At 42.6% G+C, this 19,896-nt stretch overlaps 1 protein-coding gene, 1 long non-coding RNA gene and 1 other non-coding gene across 4 annotated transcripts in view; 2 read left to right on the plus strand and 1 right to left on the minus strand.

Moving 5' to 3' along the window:
• Positions 1-2,136: 2,136 nt before the first annotated feature.
• Positions 2,137-8,093, minus strand: LOC131809153 (uncharacterized). The gene is made up of 3 exons (XR_009345073.1): positions 7,899-8,093; positions 5,369-5,460; positions 2,137-4,532 (listed from the first exon to the last, which is right to left on the minus strand). It is a non-coding gene; the product is annotated as an uncharacterized LOC131809153 (long non-coding RNA).
• On the plus strand, positions 4,509-4,615 carry LOC131822849 (U6 spliceosomal RNA). The gene has a single exon (XR_009350336.1). It is a non-coding gene; the product is annotated as a U6 spliceosomal RNA (small nuclear RNA).
• Positions 7,243-19,896, plus strand: part of SWAP70 (switching B cell complex subunit SWAP70) — a 68,414-nt gene continuing 55,760 nt past the window's right edge. Inside the window, exon 1 of one of the 2 annotated variants that reach the window (XM_059135834.1) lies at positions 7,243-7,452. In XM_059135834.1, coding sequence (XP_058991817.1) covers positions 7,354-7,452 — 99 coding nt within the window. In that variant the 5' untranslated portion in view covers positions 7,243-7,353. The remainder of the gene's footprint in view (positions 7,453-19,896) is intronic. The other variant, XM_059135845.1, reaches the window with a different exon arrangement.

Here is a 19,896-nt window from a genome sequence, read left to right on the forward strand (position 1 = left end):
GGGGCTCCTGGGTGGCTCAATTGGTTAAGTGTCTGACTCTTAATCTCAGTTCAGGTCTTGATCTCAGGGTCATGAGTTCAAGCCCTGCACTGGCCTCCACGCTCAGTGTGGAGACTACTTAAAAATTAAATTAAATTAAAAATGGGAGGTGGGAAGGAGGGGACCACGTGAGTGTCACTAAATTAGGACTTCAGAGGGACTTCATAGCTGCTTTCAACTCTCTCCTTGGCTTCTTTTCCCCAAGCTGAAGTAAATAGCCAGGGTGGCCACAACTGAAGTTTTCTTTACCACTCCCAAGTAGGCTGAACGTTTATCCACTGGAGATGAATTTACACTTGGAGATTTACACTCAAGGATGAAGGTAGAGAAGAATTGGTCATTCAAATCTAAACGTGGATCACTTTGTCTCAGATTGCTTTCTCACACTCAGAAGAGGAGTTTTGATGGAGAGGGTGGAGGGGGAAGAATCAAGAATTAATTCAAGAATGAGGGGCATGACCTCTCTGGCTACATTTTTTTAGTCCTTTTCAAGGACTCCTCTTCAAACCATCCCTTAAATTTTGGTGTTCCTGGACTCTAGACCCTTCTTTCATCTTCGGCTTTCTCTAGCTGGTCTCCTCCACTCATCTACTTGTATGTCCCATCTGGGATAGACATTAACCCGTAAGCCCTCAGGTCAACCTCTTGCCTTTGACCACAGGAACCATGTACAAATCAAGCACGTCTTCAGGCTCTGCCTCCCACCCCTGAGTTTGGAGCTTTGGTTTGGCTGCTCTCCCTGATTTCTGCACCACTGCTTTTGTACCCAATTCCCCTCCTCTCTGTGTAGTCCTTTTTCCAAAAGTGAAATCTAGTAGATTTTACTACTCATTTGGAGGCCCTGTCTGGCTTTTGCATTCAGTTTCACCTTAAACACACACACACACACACACACACACCACACAAAACTCTTTTTGGGGTCATCTTTCTGACTGCAAAGACCAAGGTGTCTTAACCTATAATTCTGAAACCAACTATGATGTGTGGGTTTGTCCTACACCAAGCAATTCTCCCACACCAGCTGGTGTCAATTCTGACATGATCTACCTGGAGATAGCATCAGATGCTACAGTTTAAGGGCTCAGTCCCACCGGGCAGACGTTAACCACCAGTCCAAGCATGGGTTATTACCAGGGCTTCTGATAGACTAGCTAGAAATCAGAGGTTCCTACACCCTCTTCCTGCATCCGATTGGTTTGTTAGAGTGCCTCACAGAACTCAGGAAACCAGTTCACTTACAAAATTACTGACATATTACAAAAGATTTTAAAGAATGAATGAACAGCCATATGAAGAGATACATAGGGTGAGGTCTTGCACATGGAAGCTGATTTCTGCAGAGTGTGGGGCCTTGCACATGGGTGTGGGCTGGCTCACCAGCCCAGAAACTCTTCAAACCTTGTCTTCTTGGGCTTTTAGGGAGGCTTCATCACATCACAGAATGATGAATGATTAAATCACTGGCCATTGGTGATTGATTAAACCTTCAACCCCTCTGCCCTCCCTTGGTGGTCAGAGTGGAAGTGGAAGTTCCAACCTTCTAATGATATGGTTGGCTACACTGGCAACCAGCCCTCATCCTCAGGTGCTTTCCAAAAGCTCATGAACATAAAAAAAGACAATTTAGTCATTCTCATCACCTAGGAAATTCATGGGCTTTAGGAATTCTGTGCCAGGGATTGGAAGAAGGCCAAATACAGTTGACCCTTGAACAACACAGGTTTGGACTGCATGGGTCCACTTACATGTGGATTTTTTCGAAACAGTGGGTACAATAAATGTATTTTCTCTTCCTTGTGATTTTCTTAATAACATTTTCTTTTTTCTAGCTTTATTGTAAGAATTCAGTACATAATACATATACAAAATATATATTGACTGTTTATGTTATCAGTAAGGCTTCCAGACAACAGTGGGCTATTAGCAGTTAAGTTTTGAAGAAGTCAAAAATTATACACGGATTTTCAGCTGTGAGGTGGTTAGTGCCCCTAATCTCCACACTGTTCAAGGGTCAACTATATATGTTTCTTATTATAAATCACAATATCATGTAGCCCAAATGCTATTTTTTAAAAGATTATTTATTTGAGAGAGAGAAAGAGAGAGAACAAACGGGGAGGAGGAAGAGGAGTAGAGGGAGAGAGGGAAGCAGACTCCCTGCTGAGCGGGGACCCTTACTTGGCTTGATCCAGGGACTCTGGGATCATGACCTGAGCCCAAGGCAGATGCTTAACCAGCTAAGCCACCCAGGAGCCCTTAGCCAAAATACCATTCTACATTCTTCCTTCTTTTTTTATCTCCCTGAAGTTATTTTTTATTTTATTTTTTGGCTTTCATACTTCTGCACATTCACCTACCTCTTTCTGAACTGTCCTTCCTTCTACTCTCCAGCTGTCTGTAACCTTTAATTAATTTTCAAGACTCAATCTCCACCTTTGTGAAGCCTACCCTTATCCCTATCCTCAGTGGGTAATGTTGACATTGACTTTCATGCATTCAGTGGGTCAGTAGATCTGACTTTGGTCTCAACAGAAGATCATTAAGTCAAGATATTCCATAGAACACTGGGCTCAGCCTAAACTCCAGCTACTGTTGTCTGAGAAGGCTTTAAGAATTAGCCCTGTCACACGGTTCTCATCATTAAAAGCTCAAATTTTGCTCCTTTTGCACCTTGAGCAAACCACCCAACCCTAAAGCCTCAGAGGTTTTTGTCCTTGTTGGCATCAGAACTCTATTATTATTCTCCTTCTTCTTGTTCGTCACTATTGCCCCTCCCATTTAGATAGGCTTTAGTGAATATGGGTGCTTTCACAGATAGTATCTTATTTGTTCCTCATAATAACCCACCCCTGTGAGGCAGAGAGGGCTATTGTTTTTCCCAGTGGAGGGGATTGCGATTTCACCTGGCTTTGAGGATGTGGAGCTGGCCTGACTCCCATAACCTGATTTGTGAAATTTCCCATGGAACCAGAAGCTTCCACTTGTCCTTAGGAAAGCTGTGGTATGGCCGTAATAGAGATGCTATCAGCAGCCGAGTGGCCAGGGGCTGGACACCACTCCCACATCTGCAACTTCAGGCCGAGCTGTTGAGCTGTTCGGCATTTCTGCTCCTTGCTGCCAGATCGTGCCACTGATTACGTGGTATTTCAGACCCCTGGGGAAGATAAGAGCTCTACAGACCTAACTGACAGGCCTGGCGCTCCTTGTTTATTTGGCCTCAGATGCCAACCTCTCCAATTTCTTCTCACTTCTCTGCTCTCTCTGTTGTTCTCCACACTCTACACTGGCCTTCACTTGGGTTTCTTGATTAAACCATCCTCTATGTAGGCTCTTATTTGTCTGGAAGTTTCTTCTCTCACGTTGGCCCAGTTAGCTACAACTCATCCTTCAGGACTCAGCCTCACTGTCCCTCCTCATTTGCAGCTTTCCCTGTTCCGGAGAGCGTAACATGTTCACCTGTACACACTCATATCAACCCATACTTTTCCTCTGTAGCACTTAGCAGAAAAACACAGCGTGGTCTGGAATGGGGTCCAAGGGGAGGGAGTGCCCTTTATAACACTTAAAAGCCATAAGTATTAGCCATAATTAATCTGGTCCTGAATGAAAGAACAAAGTCTATCTAGCCAAAACTATTTGAAAAGATTTCAAATCCTTTATCTATACCTTGCAAAGGCTATGAAGCTCATGGAGTCTTCCATGAGACTTGTGAGAATCCCCCCTTTCCTACCCATTGCCTTCACATGCTAGAGCTGCTTTTCTTTTCTTCTCAACAACTGTCCCTTCACCTCTTCCCCCCACATCCCAAATTTCTGCATTGTGGTCTTCTTTCCTTCTTCTTTTCTTCTTAGTTCTCCATGACAAAGAACAGCTTAAGAACTGGTCTGGGAAGGTAGAACTCCCCTGGAAATCAGGGGAAGGGAAGAATGAGTAGGCCAGACCAGAATCTTCTTTGGGGAAGGAAACATTATCTTGGGAACATTATCTTTTCACTGTTGTTCAGTTATCTAATCCTACATAACAAACCACTCAAAACTTAGTGGCATGAGACAACTACCATTTCATTCAGGGGGTCAGAAGTTTGGGCGGGGCACAGAAAGGATGGTTTGTCTTTGCTTCCCAGCGTCTGGGGGCCTCAGTGGTGATGGCACAAAAATGGCTGGAGATGGTAGGGACAGCTTGACTGGGGTCATATGTCTGAGATTTGGGTTCTTTTCTATACAGTGTCTGCTGGGGCTAGACCATCCAAGATGGTTCCTTCATTTATGTCCGGGCTGTATGTTTGAAACAGCTAGGATATGGCCAGCATTGTTTTCTCTCTTCATGTGGCTTTTCCATGTGACCTTAGCTTCTCACAGCAGGGTGGTGAGGTTCCAAGAAGGAACATTCCAAAGAAAGAATTCCAAGAAATCCAGGTGAAAGCTGAAAGGCGTTTTGTCATCTGATTCCCAAGCTGAAGTCCCAAGCTGGTGCTCGCTTCGGCAGCACATATACTAAAATTGGAATGATACAGAGAAGATTAGCATGGCCCCTGCACAAGGATGACACGCAAATTCATGAAGTGTTCAGTATTTTTGATTATGCTGAGTGAACTAAGTCAAGCAGAGAGAGTCAATTATCATATGGTTTCACTTATTTGTGGAGCATAACAAATAACATGGAGGACAAGGGGAGATGGAGAGGAGAAGGGAGTTGAGGGAAATTGGAAGGGGAGGTGAACCATGAGAGACTATGGACTCTGAAAAACAATCTGAGGGTTTTGAAGGGGGGGGTGGGAGGTTGGGGAACCAGGTGGTGGGTATTATAGAGGGCACGGATTGCATGGAGCACTGGGTGTGGTGCAAAAACAGTGAATACTGTTATGCTGGAAAGAAATTAAAAAAAAAAAAAAAAAAAAAGTCCGAAGCTGTTACTTCGCCACATTCTGTTGGTCAAATAAGCCGCTCAATCCAGTTCATATCCAAGGGGAGGAGAATTAGATTTATCTCTTGATATTTATTTATTTAAGATTTTATTTATTCATTTCACACACACACACACACACACACACACACACACACAGAACAAGTAGGCAGAGCAGCAGGCAGAAGGAGAGGGAGAAGCAGGCTCTCTGCTGAGTAGGGAGCCTGATGTGGGGCTCGATCCCAGGACCCTGGGATCATGATCTAAGCTGAAGGCAGCGTCTTAACAGGCTGAGCCACCCAGGTGCCCTTACTTCTTGATCTTTAGATCAGTATGGATCCATAGAGAGGAACAGAGTTAATTGCTACCATCTTGGAGACCATCCACCATAGTCCTTCCCTCATCCCAGCCACAACAATTCATGTACCTTTCATGGAATTGCCTTGAAAGTCCAGGATTGCCCAAGTCACGACCAGGTGTATGAGGCTCCTTGACTGGAGCTCTATTTCATCTGAAGACCTGTGAATTAAAGAGACAGGTTATGTGTCCCATTCCTCCCACTGGAAAATATGAGATTTTTTTTCTTTTTTGAGATAATGTTTATTATTGTTTTAAGCTAAATTTGGTTTAATTGGTTACACAGTACTAGAGAACTAATACAATTTGTTAGGTTCCAAAGCACAGCTCTTTTCATGACATCTATCTGCTTTAAAACTTGTTTGGATTATGAGAATTGGGATTGTGGGAGAAATGGGAATTTGGAAGTTCAGAATATCCTAGTCATGTGATTATATATATGTAAAAAGCTTTGAAATACCTGTTTGGTGCTAACAGATACTGAGAGAACCACCTACTGGTTAAACTGAACCCTGAGAATAAGAAGAGTTTCTTTTTTGTCACTGCCTAGGGAAAGCTGAGTTGGCCTTCAGAAATTAAAGGTTGAATCATGTGTTTTTCCTGACTGGCAGATTTAGCCTGGAGCTGGGAAGATAAATGATAGAAATGATACTGGCATGTCAACATAAGTCCTGGCAAATGGTGATAGAGTGAGGTAGGGCCTCAAGGTCAGAGTGAGGGACCAGCAGTCCCTCTGCTTATGCCCCCTCCCTTCACCTAGGTGATCCTTTCCTCTGGCCTACCAAGTTCCCTTTGGTCTCTAACTCATTGAGCAGTTCCTTCCTTTTCTGCCTTTTCCCAATCCCCTTCCTTATGATGCTTTTCCCCTTTTTTATAAGGTACATATGTGTGTATTTAGGAACATAAAAGAGGAAAACAAAAACCAAACTTGATCTGAGAATGACCTTCTTTTGAAAACTCTTGGTATTTGTTCTTCTGTCCATATTGCCCAGATTTAGTTTTGGATTGGAGAGGCAAGGCACTAACTGTGCCTGGTGACATCATCAGATTGGAGTCAGCCAGCAATCCTTATTATCCCAGGATGTGAACATGAGAGGAACCCCTCCAGAACAGCTGGTGCAACATGCTCATTTGTATGTGGAGGATCTGAAGCCTAGAGAGCTGAGGTGACCGTCGTTAACAGATACTAATTAAACATCTATGATGAAGAGGTTGCTGTTATAGGCTTGGCTGTGTTCGTTTAAATGGTCCGCCCATTCTAACTAGTAAAATAGGTGGAGTGATTTGCTGTGATTCTCTCATAACTCCTATTGTGCAAGCACAGAAATACCAAGAACGGCACAATAACCGGGATCAAACCCTTCCTAAATTGCGAACTGACCCTCAACAGCTGAGGTTTAGGAAGAAAGGGTTGCCTGACTCTGTGGCTTCTCAACTAACCTTAAACCTCGTCTCTGTGCCCCCACGGCCCACGACATAGTGGGCATCAAGGAACGTTTGATAAGTTAATATAAACCTTCTCTCAGAAGCCCTTCCCTGCCTCCCCCCTCCCCCCAACATCCTCTCTGGCTAGGAGCTGCGCTAGCAATGGACCCCCTGCTCAGGGGCTTTTCCGGCTCTTCTTAGTTCTCCCGAAGACAGTGGCGCGTCCGCGGGACAGTTGCGGGGCTCTTTTTTTCCCACTGCGGTGCGCGGGCTGGAAGCTGCCTCACCCCGATTCTCATTTTTCCTAGGAATGGGGGTCGCAAGCCCCAAAGGTAGCCCGAGTAGGTATGGGGTACACGAGCACCTGCGGGGTTGTGCTCAGCGTCCAAGTCGGGAGGGAAGGCCAGCACGGATGGGAAGCCCGGTGCACTGCCGAGTCCACCCTGCACTCCCACCCCAGCGCGCCAGGCTCGCAGCAGGAGCCGAGGGGGCGGGGCTTAGAAGAGGCGGGGCCTGCCACGGTCAGGTGACTGAAAGGCCCGCGGCTGTGGCGGCGGTGACGGAGGGGTGTCAGACTCGCCCTGGGGTCCGCGAGGCAGGGCTGGCAGTCAGGATAGCCACGCCGCGGCCATGGGGGGCTTGAAGGACGAGCTGCTCAAGGCCATCTGGCACGCCTTCACCGCGCTCGACCTGGACCACAGCGGCAAGGTCTCTAAATCCCAGCTTAAGGTGGGCGCCCCCCCCCCCCCCCAACCTCCGACGTCCGAGTCCCCAAGCCCGACTCTCCCCGGCGCGCGCTCCACCACCCCCCGGTGGTGGAAACCGGCCCGGGAGGGCGGTGAGCCCAGGGTGGGGGGGTGAGCAGGAATGCGGCCGGGCGGCCTGTTCCGCGCACAGGGGCCAGAGACAGGGGTTTGGCGTTCTGCCTGGTTCCTGCCTTCGGGCGGTGCGCTGGGGCGGGTAGTTAGTCCCCTCAGGGCTTCCCGTGAGCGGTGGTGGGAGGGTTAGGCGGGGATGGGGTCTGAGGGTCCTGGCGGGCTCCTTTCGGCAAGGTACGGTGGGGGGCGGTTGGGGGGACGCCCAGAAAGTCTCAGACTCGAAGAGGGCGATGGGGAGCTCCTCATTAGACAGAATACCCAGGTTACCGCTGTACTCTGGAAGAGGAAGGGACTTACCCAAGGTCGCTAGGCAGAACCTTCTGCAGAGCGCACGCTCCACACCCGGGCAGCCCTCAAAACCCAGCTGCACCGGAGGCAGTCTGGCTGTTCAGAGGAGGGAGAAGTGCCCGGCGCCTGGTCTCCAGCGGCTTCCTCCTTTGGGGGCTTTGGTGATGGGGCACTTGTTAGAAACACCTCACCGCCTAGCGGGCTTTAGGTCGGTCACTCGTGTGCTGCGTCCCTCAGGGACTTTAGTTCCGGTGAGGAGCCCTGATCTTTCTGGCAGAGTCTTTATTGTGACTGCCAAAGACCCCATCATTGAGAGTATAGGATATAAATAAAGGAATGCTTGTAAACTGAGTAACCCCAAGCAGGGAAAGTGGCACTTAGCCAGGAGAAACTGGCAGCTTCTTGAAAGTATAAAATATAGAAACAGACAAGAAGAGCCATTCACAGGCATTTTCTAATATCCACATTTTGGATCTGAATGTCTGGTTTTCTTAGCCTCTTCTGGGAATGAGTTTCTGAAGATTGGATTTGCTTTGTTTATTTTGTGCAGTAATCAGAAGGGTTTTATGAGTGGTGGCTTTTTTATGTCAGTAGGATTTAGCATTCACCCTCCTCCCTTGATCTTCCTTTCACACTCCTTTCTTCTTCTCATTCATAAAATCATAGTCTGGAAGGGTTCACAGAGATCATTCTCTTAATCTTTATTTTACTTTTAAACTCCAGTAAAATTGACTTTTTGATGTACAGTTCTATGAGTTTAAACACATGTACAAATCTCTATGGAATTTAAATCAGGTTTCCATCAGTTCTGTCATGCCAGAAAGTTTCATATTGCCATTGCACCTCCAGCTGTGGTCAGCCAATGGTGTGTTCTATTCTTAATTGCTATAGTTTTGTGTTTTCCACGGTGTCATGCAAATGAAACCATTTGGTATGTAGCCTTTTGACACTGGCTTCTTTTATTCAGGGTAATGCCTTAGACATTCATCCATGTTATTGTGTGTATGTATTAATACTTATTTTTAAAAAAAAGATTTTATTTATTTATTTATCAGAGAGAGAGAGAGAGCAAGTACAAGCAGGGAGAGCAGCAGGCAGGGGCAGAAGCAGGTTCCCTGCTGAGCAAGGAACCTGATGAAGATCTCTATCCCAGGATCCTGGGATCATGACCTGAGCCAAAGGCAGATGCCCCAGTATGCATACTTATTTTTATTAACTAATCCATTGTCTGGATATACCCAAGTTAATCCATTAATCCTTGAATATTTGTGTTATTTCCCCTTTTTGATGATTACGAATAGAGCTGTGTTTTACTTTTTACCTTTTTTTTTTTTTAAAGATTTTATTTATTTATTCAACAGACGGGAGATCACAAGTAGGCAGAGAAGCAGGCAGAGAGAGGGAGAAACAGGCTCCCTGCCGAACAGAGAGCCCAATGCGGGGCTCGATTCCAGGACCCTGAGATCATGACCTGAGCTGAAGGCAGAGACTTAATCCTCCAGCCACCCAGGCGCCCCTACTTTTTACCTTTTTTAAAAGATTTTATTTATTTACTTAAGAGTGAGAGAGTGCACACAAGTGGGGGGAATAGCAGGCTGAGGGAGAAGCAGGCTTCCCATTGAGCAGGGAGCCCCATGCTGGACTCAGTCCTAGGACCCTGGAATCATGCGTGACCTGAGCCAAAGGCAGACACTTAAGTGACTGAACCACCCAGGCACCCTTACTGTTTTTACTTTTAATTTAATTATACCACTATATTTAAAGTGGATTTCTTCTAGAGAGCATGTAGTTGGGTCTTGTTCTTTAATCCATTCTGACAATCTCTGTCTTTTAATTGTTGTATTTAGGCCATTTACATTTAATGTAATTATTGATATGGTTAGATTTAAGGCCACTAATTTTACTATTTGGTTTCTGTTTTCCAATTTTTTTGTTCCACTGTTTCTCCTTTCCTTCCTTCTTTTAGATTAATACTGAGTTTTTGTTTTTGTTTTTAAAGATTTTATTTATTTATTTGACAGAGAGAGATTACAAGTAGGCAGAGGCAGGCAGAGAGAGAGAGAGGAGGAAGCAGGCTCCCTGCTGAGCAGAGAGCCCGATGCGGGACTCGATCCCAGGACCCTGAGATCATGACCTGAGCCGAAGGCAGTGGCCCAACCCACTGAGCCACCCAGGCACCCTGTTTTTAAAGATTTTATTTGTTTATTTGACAAAGAGAGAGTGAGCACTAGCAGGGGATGCTGCAGGCAGAGGGAGAGGGAGAAGCAGGCTCCCTGCTAAGCAGGGAGCCCAAAATGGAGCTTGACCCCAGGACCCTGGGACCATGACCTGAGCTGAAGGCAGATGCTTAACCGACTGAGCCACCCAGGTGTCTTGATACTGAGTTTTTTGACTGTATTTTTTTGTATAGTTTCCTTAATGTCTGCTCTAGAGTTTATAATATATACTTAACTGTTCAGTCTACTTAGAATTAATATTTTACCACTTTAGGAGAAATGTGGAAAACTTATGACCATTTAGTCCTTTTAACCTCCCCGCTTTATAATTGTCATATTTATTAATTTACACACATTGAAAACTTTACCAGACAATGTTAAAATTTTTTTCAAACACCATTTTTATTTTAAAGATCTCTTAAGAATAATTTTTTCTCCTCAGATAACTCTTTTAACTTTTTAATTTATGTATTTTATTTATTATTATTATTATTTAAAAAAAGATTTTTAAAGATTTATTTGACAAAAAGAGACACAGTGAGAGAGGGAACACAAGAATACAAGCTGGGGAGTGGGAGAAGGAGAAGCAGGCTTCCCATGGAGCAGGGAGCCTGATGCGGGGCTTGATCCCAGGACTCTGGGACCATGACCCGAGCCAAAGGCAGATGCCCAATGACTGAGTCACCCAGGCGCCCCACTCTTTAACTTTTTTAAAAAAAGATTTTATTTATTTATTTGAGAGAGAGAGTGCGTACAAACAGGAGGAGTGGCAGGCAGAGGGAAGGGGAGAAGTAGACTCCCCACTGAACAGGAAGCCCAAATTGGGGCTCAATTCCAGGACCCTGGGATCATGACCTGAGCCTGAACTGAAGGCAGACGCTTCACTGACTGAACCACCCAGGTACCCTGATAACTCTTTAATTTTATAGGTGAGGTGGATTAAGCTTATGAGATATTTGATGGCTTGCCCAGACTCCCAGTTGTAAGTAGCAGCTGAATCTAGTACCAAGATTTTTAAACCTTTGAGCCAATTTTTTTTCATTTTTTTCTCATTTGGTTGATGACATAAATGAGATGTTTCTATTACTTTTGTTGCACTCCCTTCAAAATTGTCCTTGCAACTGCTTATAGAGAAAGGGGATTCTTGACTGAAAGGCTTGGCAAGAAATAGTAAATCCCAGTACAAGTGTTCATCCACAAGATGTTGATAATGCTGCTATGCAATTGTATTTTGTCTGTCCCTTGTCTGCTTCACTGAGAGACTTTGGGATTGATTTAGTTCTGTTTATCTTGCCAGTCTTCCTGGAATGGAAAATATTAAGAAAAAATTTCTGTTTAGATCTTTCCTTTTTGTTTTGACTCTGAAATTTGAAGTCCACTGATTTTATTGTCTAGGAGTAGAGTTTTGCCTTAATATGTTCATTCATTTGTTCATACAATAACCTTTTGTGTGTCTATTCTGTGTAAGATACCATGTTAATTTCATATCAAGATTAGTATTTTTAAGCTCTTTTTTCTTTATTTTCTTTCTTTACTTTTTATTATGTATAATGTATTATTTGTTTCAGGGGTTCGGGTCTGATTCATCAGTCTTACACAATTCACAGTGTTCACCATAACACATACTCTCCCCAGTGTCCATCACCCAGCCACCCTATCCTTCCTACCCCTCTCTACTCCAGCAACCCTCAGTTTGTTTATTGAGATTAAGAGTCTCTTATGGTTTATCTCCCTCTCTGGTTTCATCTTGTTTATTTTTTTCCTCTCTTCCCCTCTGATCCTTTGGAATTTGTTTCTCAGATTCCACATATCAGTGAGATCATATGATAATTGTTTTTCTCTGATTTATTTCGCTTAGCATAATACCCTCTAGTTCCATCCATGTTGTTGCAAATAGCAAGATTTCATTTTTTTTGATGGCTGCATTATATTCCATTGTATATATATACCCCATGTCTTCTCTGTCCATTCATCTGTCAATGGACATGACATCTAAGCATTTTCCTTAGTTCGGCTATTGTGGACATTGCTGCTATAACATTGGGATGTACGTGCCCCTTTGGATTATTACATTTGTATCTTTTTTTTAAAGTTTTTTTTTTTTTAAGTTTATTTATTCATTTGTCAGAGAGAGGGAACACAAGCAGGGGGAGCAGGAGAGGGGAAGCAGGCTTCCTGCCAAGTAGAGAGCCAATATGGAGCTCTATCCCAGGACCCTGGGATTATGACTTGAGCCAAAGGCAGATACTTAACAACTGAGCCACCCAGGCGCCCTACTACATTTGTATCCTTGGGGTAAATAACCCAGTAGTGCAATTTGCTGGGTTGTAGGGTAGTTCTCTTTTCAACTTTTTGAGGAACCTCCATACTGTTTTCCAGAGTACCTGCACCAGCTTGCATTCCTACCAACAGTATAGGAGAGTTCCCCTTTCTCTGCATCCTCGCCAACACCTTTCATTTCCTGACTTGATTTTAGCCATTCTGACTCATGTGAGGTGATATCTCATTGTGGTTTTAATTTATATTTCCCTGATGCTGAGTGCTGTTAAACACTTTTTCTTCACTTTCATGTATCTGTTGGCCATTTGGATGTCTTCCACCCATTTCTTGATTGGATTATTTGTTCCTTGGGTGTTGAGTTTGTAAGTTCTTTATAGATTTTGGATACTAGCCCTTTATCTGATATGTCATTTGTAAATATCTTCTCCCATTCTGCTGGTTGTCTTTGGTTTTGTCCACCTTTTTTTGCTGTGCAAAAGCTTTTTATCTTGATGAAGTCCCAGTAGCTCATTTTTGCTATTTTTAGGTTCTTAAGAGTTAATATCATAATTGCTTTATTAAGTACCAGACTAAATATCCAAAACAAGTGTTATAATTTATCACTTTGTAAAATTGTTTGGACATTCTAAAATATTTTTGAAATGGATATTCACTAACTATTTAATAGATACTTCATGTGTTAGATACTGTGCTCAATGCTAGGGATGGTAGTAGAGTTGGGGGAGAGGGGAGAAACAAATACAAATTTTTGCCTTCAAAGAGATTAAATTTTGGTAGGCAAATTAAGAAATTAATCAACCATTAGAGATGGTTGGTTCTCTCTCTCAATTACATTACTCAGGTACCTTATCCTTAAGAAATGTAAAGTCTTCTTCTCCCTCTTCCTCTGCCCTCCCCCACCACTTGTGTGCTCTCTCTCTGCTCCTTATCTCAAATAAATAAAATCTTTTTTTTTAAGTTTTATTTATTTATTTCACACACACACACACACACACACACAGATCATAAGTAGGCAGAGAGGCAGGCAGAGAGAGAGGGGTAAGCAGGTTCCCTGCTGAGCAGAGAGCCCGATGTGGGGCTCATGTGGGGCTCGATCCCAGGACCCTGAGATCATGACCTTGGCCAAAGGCAGAGGCTTAACCCACTGAGCCACCGAGGTACCCCAATAATTAAATTCTTAAAAAAAAAAAAAGAAATGTAAAGTCTGGTGGTTGAGATAAGAAATAAGTATTATTGGATAGAGGATGTTGAGTGGGTTAGAAGAAGGCACCATTAGACTTTAAAGGAAGAGGTGATTACTTTTTACTGGTGAGATTATTTCATGAAAAAAGCTTCTTTGAAATAAACTCCGAAAGAGGGGGATGTGATTATATAGAAACAAACAAACGGCAGGAGGGAGGGGTAGGCCCATTCTAGTCATTCATTCTTTCATTCATTCATTCATTGGATATTCATTGGATATTTGTTGACTGCTGTTAGCTCCAGGGCATCCCTGTGAACTATTGCAGCAGTCAGGAATTAATCAGTCATTTATGGGGACTTCCTTTTAATTTTTTTTTGATTGCAGTATAGAATATTCTCTTAAATATAGAATATTTAAGAGAGAGTTATTGCTGGTGATAAAACAATAGAAATAGATTGTGGTTAATGCATGGAAGACTTTGAGTACTGGGTTAGTGGGGTAGGTGCCATAGAGCCTCCAAGGTTTCTGAGAGGTGATGGGCCATGGACCTGGGTTAGAGTGGATTGGGCATATATGGAATTAATAAACTATTGTAGTAGCCTTAATGAGAGGTTATAGGGCCGGAGGTGGTGAGGATGGACAAGTGGGGGATGGTGGGTGAAGGAATTTTGCTCTCTTGTAGCCGGCTCATGATTGGGTGTGAGAAATGAAAGGGACAGTCAGAAAAGTTTCAAATTTCAACTGTGGATGACCAATGGATTGTAGTGGTTTTTAACAGAAACAGGAAAGCTATGAAAAGGAACTGTTTAGAAAAGAAAGGAAAGTTAGCTTTTAACATGTATAGGGTTTTGTTTACTTTGTTTTGTTTTTGAAGTCCTTGTTGGAGATGATATCCTTGGCAAGGGTGGGGCTGTCAGTACAGGATCTGATTAGTTGAAACTTGGAAAAAAGAGAGGCGAGATTAATTAATGGCCTTGGGGAATGGCTAGAGTATGTGATGAAAGGAAGAATAGAAGCGAAGGGTCCAGAAAGGAGAGCAAGAACCACTTTGGAGCAACACTGGAACTGAGGGAGAAGAGACTTCAAGGACGACATGGTCTCTTATCTTTGAGAGTTGAGTTATTATTATTATTGTTCTCTCTATATATGTATTTTGGAGATTGTAAAGTAATGAAAGTGTCTCTTCCCTGCTATAGCTTATAAACTACATATTTCTTCTCTAAAGTGAAGTTGTGAAAAGTTTGAAGTTTTGGCATCGTTTTGGGCGTAAATTCATTTTTTTATTTTTAGGAGATTACTTTGTAGTATAGTACTCATTTAGGTAGATGTGTTTGAGTCATTGCTATAATTAGTAAATATTGGGGCACCCACCTGGCTTAGTCGGTTAAGTGACTGCCTTCAGTTCAAGTCATCATCTCGGGGTCTCCTGGGATCCAGCCCTACATTGGATTCCCTGCTCAGTGGAGAGACTACTTCTCCCTCGCCCTCTGTGCTCCAACCCCCTCCCTGCCCCCGCTTCATCCTGCATGCAGGAACACTCTCTCTAAAAGAAATAAAATCTTTTTAAAAAAATTAATGAATATTTTCCTTCAGGGTCTCCAGTTTAGTACAAAAACTTGTTTTATACATAATTTTTATTAATTAATTGTCTCTTTTTGAGAAAACAAAAATTACTACCTCAAAAACTTGAAACTTGAAATCCAAAGAATAAACAACATATTATTTTGTTTTGCAGCCATAGACTTTCATTAAATTTATCAGTAAGATAAAAATATGGAACACAAAATTGGAACACCACTTGGGACTTGCATAAGCTACTATAGAGGCAAGTTGTTGAGGTTGTTTAGTCACTGTGATGCTTCTTTGTTAAGACAATTAGGCATGAGGTCAATGTAGGTCAATATCTTCATGATCTTCATTAATGAACCCTTCTCCTCCCCCCCAGCCCCTGTTTTCTGTACCCTCCAAAAAAGGGGGAACCACCTCTGCCTCACTTTTCTTACCCTTCATTCTTTCCCCTCGTCCTTCCGCATTCCCTGTGATCTCTCAGGCTTCTTTCTTGGAATCTGTACATCCTCAGCAGTAGCCTTCTCTTTGGCCCCAGTTGTGTTTCTGGCTCCCCACCTGAGCTGCAGATGTACAAGTCTTCATTCCCCAGCACACTCAGACTGTGTATTCCCATAGAAGTCATCAGCTGTATTAGTGTAATTTGTGGTGGGATTGTTAGAAGGCAGCTTATTTTTTTTAATTGTCATATTGATTTGGTATTATTCTGTTTTTCAGGCTGGATACAGAGGGACATTAAACTGAATTATTATTTTATTATTTTAAAGATTTTTATTTGAGAGAGAGAAAACGCAGAGCAAACCAGAGGGAGCACTAGTTGTGGGGGAGGGGCAGGCTGAGGGGGAGAATCAGGTTCCCTGTTGAGCAGGGAGCCAGATGAAGGGCTCTTCATCCCAGAACTCTGTGATCAGGATCTGAGCTGAAGGGAGACACTTAAATTACTGAGCCAGCCAGGTACCCCTGAATTATTATTTTAAATTAAGCTTTTCCTAATGTGTAGTGATTTAGTTGTTGATGGCTGAAGTAGATACAGTGGGGAAGGAAATCTTCAGAAACACATTCTCTACTTGCTTTTAAACTTGTATTTATAGTCTTTCCTTAGAACAAACTATAACACTATGACTTGCTTTGAATGCAATTTTTTTTAAAGGTTCTTTTTTAAAGATTTTATTTATTTGTCAGGGAGAGCGAGAGAGCGAGAGTGCAAACAAGCAGAGGGAGCAGCAGGCAGAGGGAGAAGCAGGCTTCCTGCTGAGTAAGGAGCCCAATGTGGGACTGGATCCAGGAGCCCAGAATCATGACCTGAGCCAAAGGCAGTCACTTAACCAATTGAGCCACCCAGGCACCCCAGCCTTTTTTTTTTTTTTTTTTTTTTTAAAGATTTTCTTTACTCAGATGCCTGGGTGGCTCAGTTGGGTTAAGTGGCTCGGCTGGGTTATTAAGCATCTGCCTTTGGCTCAGGTCATGATCCCAGGGTCCTGGGATCAAGTTCTACATGGGGCTTCTTGCTCAGTGGGGAGTCTGCTTCTCTCTCTGACTGCTGCTCCCCCAGCTTGTGTGCTTGCTCACTCTCTCTCTCTGACAAATAAATAAAATAAAATCTTTAAAAAATTAGTTAAAAGTAAAGACTTTATTTATTGATTAGAGAGAGAGATCATGAGCAGGAGGGAGGGGTATAGGGAGAAGCAGACTCCCTGCTGAGCAGAGAGCCCAAAGTGGGCTTGGTCCCAGGAATCTGAGATCATGACCCGAGGCGAAGGCACATGCTTAACCTACTGAGCCACCTAGGCATCCGTGAACAGACATTTCTGCAAAGAGGACATCCAGATAGCCAACAGACACATGAAAAGATGCTCAGCATCACTTACCATTAGGGAAATGCAAATCAAAACCACAATGAGATAACACCTCACAGCTGTCAGAATGACTAAAATAAAAAACGCCAGAAACAGCAAGTGTTGGTAAAGATGTGGAAAAAAGGAATCCTCCTTCACTGTTGGTGGAAATGCAAACTAGTGCAGCCACTCTGGAAGATGGTTATGGAGGTTTCTCAAAAAATAGAGAATTACTGTATGATCTAGTAACTCCATGACTGGGTATTTATGAAATATGAAAACATTAATTTGAAAAATATATTCACCCCTCTGTTTATTGAAGCATTATTTATAATAAGATATAGAAGCAACCCAAGTGTCCGTGGATAGATGAATGGATAAAGAAGATGTGGCATATGCACACAATGGAATATTACTCAGCCATGAAAAAGAGTGAAAAATATCATTTGCAACAACATGGATGGATCTAAAGGGCATGATGCTAAGTGAAGTAAGTTAGGCAAAGAAAGACAGATACCATATGATTTCACGCATGTAGATTTAAGAAAAAACAGATTAAAAAAGAGAAGAAAAAAGACTTAAATATAGAGAACAAATTGGTGGTTACTCAAGGAGAGGGCCATAGGTGCAGGAAGGGTGATTAGGAGTACATGTATTGTGATGGGCACTGAGTATTTTTTTCTTTTTTCTTTTATTTATTTATTTATTTAAATTTATTTAGTCAGAGAGAGAGAGCGAGAGCGAGCACAGGCAGACAGAGTGGCAGGCAGAGTCAGAGGGAGAAGCAGGCTCCCCATGGAGCAAGGAGCCTGATGTGGGACTCTATCCCAGGACACTGGGATCATGACCTGAGCCGAAGGCAGCTGCTCAACCAACTGAGCCACCCAGGCGTCCCTATTTTTTTCTTTTTTAAGAATTTATTTATTTGAGAGAGAGAAAATGAATGGGGGCGGGCATGAGGGACAGAGGGAGGCAGAGAGGCAGACTTCCCCAATGAGCAGGGAGCCCAAGTAGAGCTCAGTCTCCGGTCTCTGGAATCATGACCTGACCCAAAGGCAGATGCCTAACTGACTGAGCCACCCAGGTGCCCCAGAGTAATGTATTTTTTTTTTTAAATATTTTATTTATTTATTTGAGAGAGATTGAGAGAGAGCATGAGAGGGAAAGAGGTCAGAGGGAGAAGCAGACTCCCCATGGAGCTGGGAGCCCGATGCGGGACTCGATCCCTGAACTCCAGGATCATGACCTGAGCCGAAGGCAGTCGCTTAACCAACTGAGCCACCCAGGCGCCCCCAGAGTAATGTATTCTTGAATCACTATATTATATACCTGAAACTAATATAGCACTGTGTATTAATTATACTGGCTTAAAATAACATAAAAATTTAAAAAAAAAATGCATGTAATTCAAGAAGATAAGATAATGAAAACTATTATGTGAACTCTTGTATATCAAAGAGAAACTTTCGAATAATTCATATAAACACATGGTATAGGATTCATAAAGTTCCGTGTGCCTGGATGGCTCAGTCAGTTGGGCGTCTGCCTTTGGCTCAGGTCATAATACCAGGGTCCTGGGCTCAAGCCCTATGTCCGGCCCCGTGCTCTGTGGGGAGTCTGCTCTCCATCTCCCTCTGCTCCTCACCCCCACTTATGTTCTCTTGCTCTCTCTCTTGCTCAAATAAATTAAAAAAAAAAAAAAAGAATTCATAAAGTTCAAAAGGGCATCTACAGAAGTGAAAAGTAAATTTTCTTCAATCCTTGTCCTTACACTATTTTCCTGCTCTGGAGGTAACCATTATTACTAGTTTACTATGTTCCTTCCAGAGATCAAAATGTACTTTAAGATTAATACTCTTATTGTTTTAGTAAGTGTTGTCCTTTTATTTTTTATTTATTGTTATTATTTTTAAAAAATTTTATTTATTTAATCTGACAGAGACAGAGACAGTGAGAGAGGGAACACAAGCAGGAGTAGGAGAAGCAGGCTTCCCACTGAGCAGGGAGCCCGATGTGGGGCTCAATCCCAGGACTCTGGGATCATGACCTGAGCCCAAGGCAGATGCCTAATGACTGAGCCACCCAGGCGCCCCAAGTGTTGTCCTTTTAAATAGAGCCAAGTCTAGTGATATTTTTTGCAGCCTTTATTATAACTTTACTTTGCAATTATGGTTGGAGTATGAATTACATGTCAGTCCTGGAAATGTCTTGAAATAAGCTTTTTGGTTGTACACTTTTATTCTGTTGTTTTTAGAAACACAGGGTTGTTGTTTTTTTTTGTTTGTTTGTTTCAAATTGTGCCCTTTTGAAGTAAAACAGAATCTAAGTGGAAAAAATTTTTTGGGAATATGGGTAGTTTGAATCTTTATTCATTTCTCAATGATCATTTTTAGCAAAATATTTTTATTCTTTGCTTTGCAGTTTTTGTATCTTATGAATAGAACATTATATTATATTTTTAGGCATTTAGCCTTAAAATTTTTGAATCTTATTAGTACAAAAGTAATTGAGCCTGGGCAGTGTGTCAGTTGAAAATACAGTAGTCCCTACTTACCTGCATTTTCGAATTTCACAGTTTCATTTACTTGCAGTCATCTGTGGTCTGGAAGCAGATGATCCCTATTCTGACATTTTTCAGAAGTTCTCTAATAGCATAATAGTATGTCACAGTGCCTCCATCATTCACTTATCTCATCACGTAGGCCTTTTATCATCTCTTATAATTATAGGAAGGGTAAGTATAGGGTAATATTTTGAGAGAGATATGACATTCACATAACTTTTGTTACAGTATGTTGTTATAATTATTCTATATATATTTTTAAGGATTTTATTTATTTATTTAACAGAGAGAGAGAGAGATTACAAGTAAGCAGAGAGGAAGGCAGAGAGAGAGGAGGAAGCAGGCTCCCCGCTGAGCAGAGAGC

Source organism: Mustela lutreola, chromosome 1 (genome assembly GCF_030435805.1).
Source record: "Mustela lutreola isolate mMusLut2 chromosome 1, mMusLut2.pri, whole genome shotgun sequence".
NCBI classification, from domain to species: domain Eukaryota; kingdom Metazoa; phylum Chordata; class Mammalia; order Carnivora; family Mustelidae; genus Mustela; species Mustela lutreola.